The following is a 1,893-nucleotide window of genomic DNA, read 5'->3' on the forward strand; positions in this document are numbered from 1 at the left end:
CTTGGCATTGACCTTTCCAGGATTATTCATACCCATTNACAGCTTGGTTGATTGGAATAATGAGGAAAGAAGGCTTATTCATGGTCACCATACTTTCACATGTGAACTTTGATAAAGCCCATATTATATGCAGTTTAGATTAATAACTGTAATAATTGGAAAGGTATTTTGAAGATACATATTGCTTACGTTATTGAGCATGGCCTAACTGAATATGAATATATTGGACAGAATTTATCCATGGGTCAATTTTGTTAGATAGAACAGTAAATCAATAGTTGTAATAATAGTAAAGTATATATTGTAGAGGTGCTATATCAAGTCCAGGAAAAGCATTCTATGGTGTTTCTAATGAAGATAATGATATACTAATGGATAATGTGCAATGTAAAGGGACTGAGACTACTTTACAATCCTGTGTTCATGATACATCTCATGATTGTGCTGCAAGTGAGGCTGCATCTGTTGTGTGTAAACCTAATCAAGGTATTTTTGGAGTATTTTATCTTGAAATTGATTATATGACAACTCCTTTACAAGTTAAGTTTTTCTTTCCTATATTGAGTTTAAGTATATAGTCCAGATCAGCACTTGTCATGTTAACCCTTTGAATACTGGTGATTAGATTTCAACTTCTACTCAGTTTATCCACTTTGTTAGTTTGTTTAAAATATTTGACAGACGAGTATAGTCTTAGTTTTGCCCTCCCGCCCTTTTTGCCTTATTTTATTTTTTCCCCTTTATTTAATTCTTGTTTGTGAATTATTGCTTAATGTATATGTCATTTCCCCCACTAGCGCCACCACTCTCCAATATGAGGGTAGGCCTACATGTTAGCTTTACTGGCAAGATTTCTTATAAAATATTCTGATTTATTTGTAGATTCTGATTTGAACAATGGTAGATTTGTAAGTATTTATTGTTTATCTTATTCTGCTGTGTTTTGAGATACTTTAAACTTTCTGAACAAAAATAATTAGTCAAGTCAAATTCTGAATTTCACATTTTCATTGTGAATTGATATTTTTGGTCCTCCAAATCAATCAATAAATTATGTAAGTTAAGATATATATGTGGGCATAATGTCCCTTTCAATATCACCTTGAATGGAATGATATTTGTTAAATCAATTTATTATGATTTTATATTAGGCATTGAGAGATACAGTAAATGGTAGATATTTTGAAGGACCAACAAGGCATAAATTGGTGCCGTCACTATCAGCAGATAATTCTGGTCAATCATTTAAACCGAAACCAAAACAATCAGCAGAAGTAGCTGAAACGTACAGTGGTAAACATATAAGGTAAGTTCATGGTATATGTGAGTTGGTAGAAATCAGCATGATGTAGGGTGCAAATATTTCATAATATTTTGATGGAATTTAGGGTGACACTGCTTTGTAAAACAGTTTTTGAGAAATAAATGATTTTGATGAATGTCAGTATGAGATTAGACACATCACTGAGATATCTTTTCAACTCATCAAACATATTTTTATAGTTATAGTTAAAGATGCTAGTCATGCTTTGATTAAATTTTTATGCTTTCATTTCATGTAAAGGGTTGAAAGTTGACGCTTTGTGTACATTCTAAAGCATAAGCGCGACATATATGGGAATTTGAGCTTTCAACAGGTCTAATTGACAAGCTTCGGACTGAGGAATTAATAACCCCTTTTAGAGTTTGAGAAATATGAATGTGTACTTTTCTGTCAGAGTATGATTTTACAATTATATTACAGATTAAGAGGTAATAGTTTAGCATCGAATGCTGGTAGAATTGAAGTATTTCGTGATGGAAGATGGGGATTAGTATGTGATGATGAATGGGATATACAAGATGCTTCAGTTGCTTGTAAACAATTAGGTTTCAAACAGTAAGTACATTTCT

At 32.0% G+C, this 1,893-nt stretch overlaps 1 protein-coding gene across 1 annotated transcript in view; it reads left to right on the forward strand.

Annotated features, from left to right (window-relative positions):
• LOTGIDRAFT_106465 (hypothetical protein) overlaps positions 1–1,893 on the forward strand; it is a gene marked incomplete at both ends in the record, with an annotated part of 22,389 nt that overhangs the window by 334 nt on the left and 20,162 nt on the right. The window contains 2 exons of the mRNA XM_009062017.1: positions 308–497; positions 1,719–1,879. Coding sequence (XP_009060265.1) covers positions 308–497; positions 1,719–1,879 — 351 coding nt within the window. The remainder of the gene's footprint in view (positions 1–307; positions 498–1,718; positions 1,880–1,893) is intronic.

This window comes from Lottia gigantea, assembly GCF_000327385.1.
Source record: "Lottia gigantea unplaced genomic scaffold LOTGIsca_5, whole genome shotgun sequence".
NCBI lineage: Eukaryota > Metazoa > Mollusca > Gastropoda > Lottiidae > Lottia > Lottia gigantea.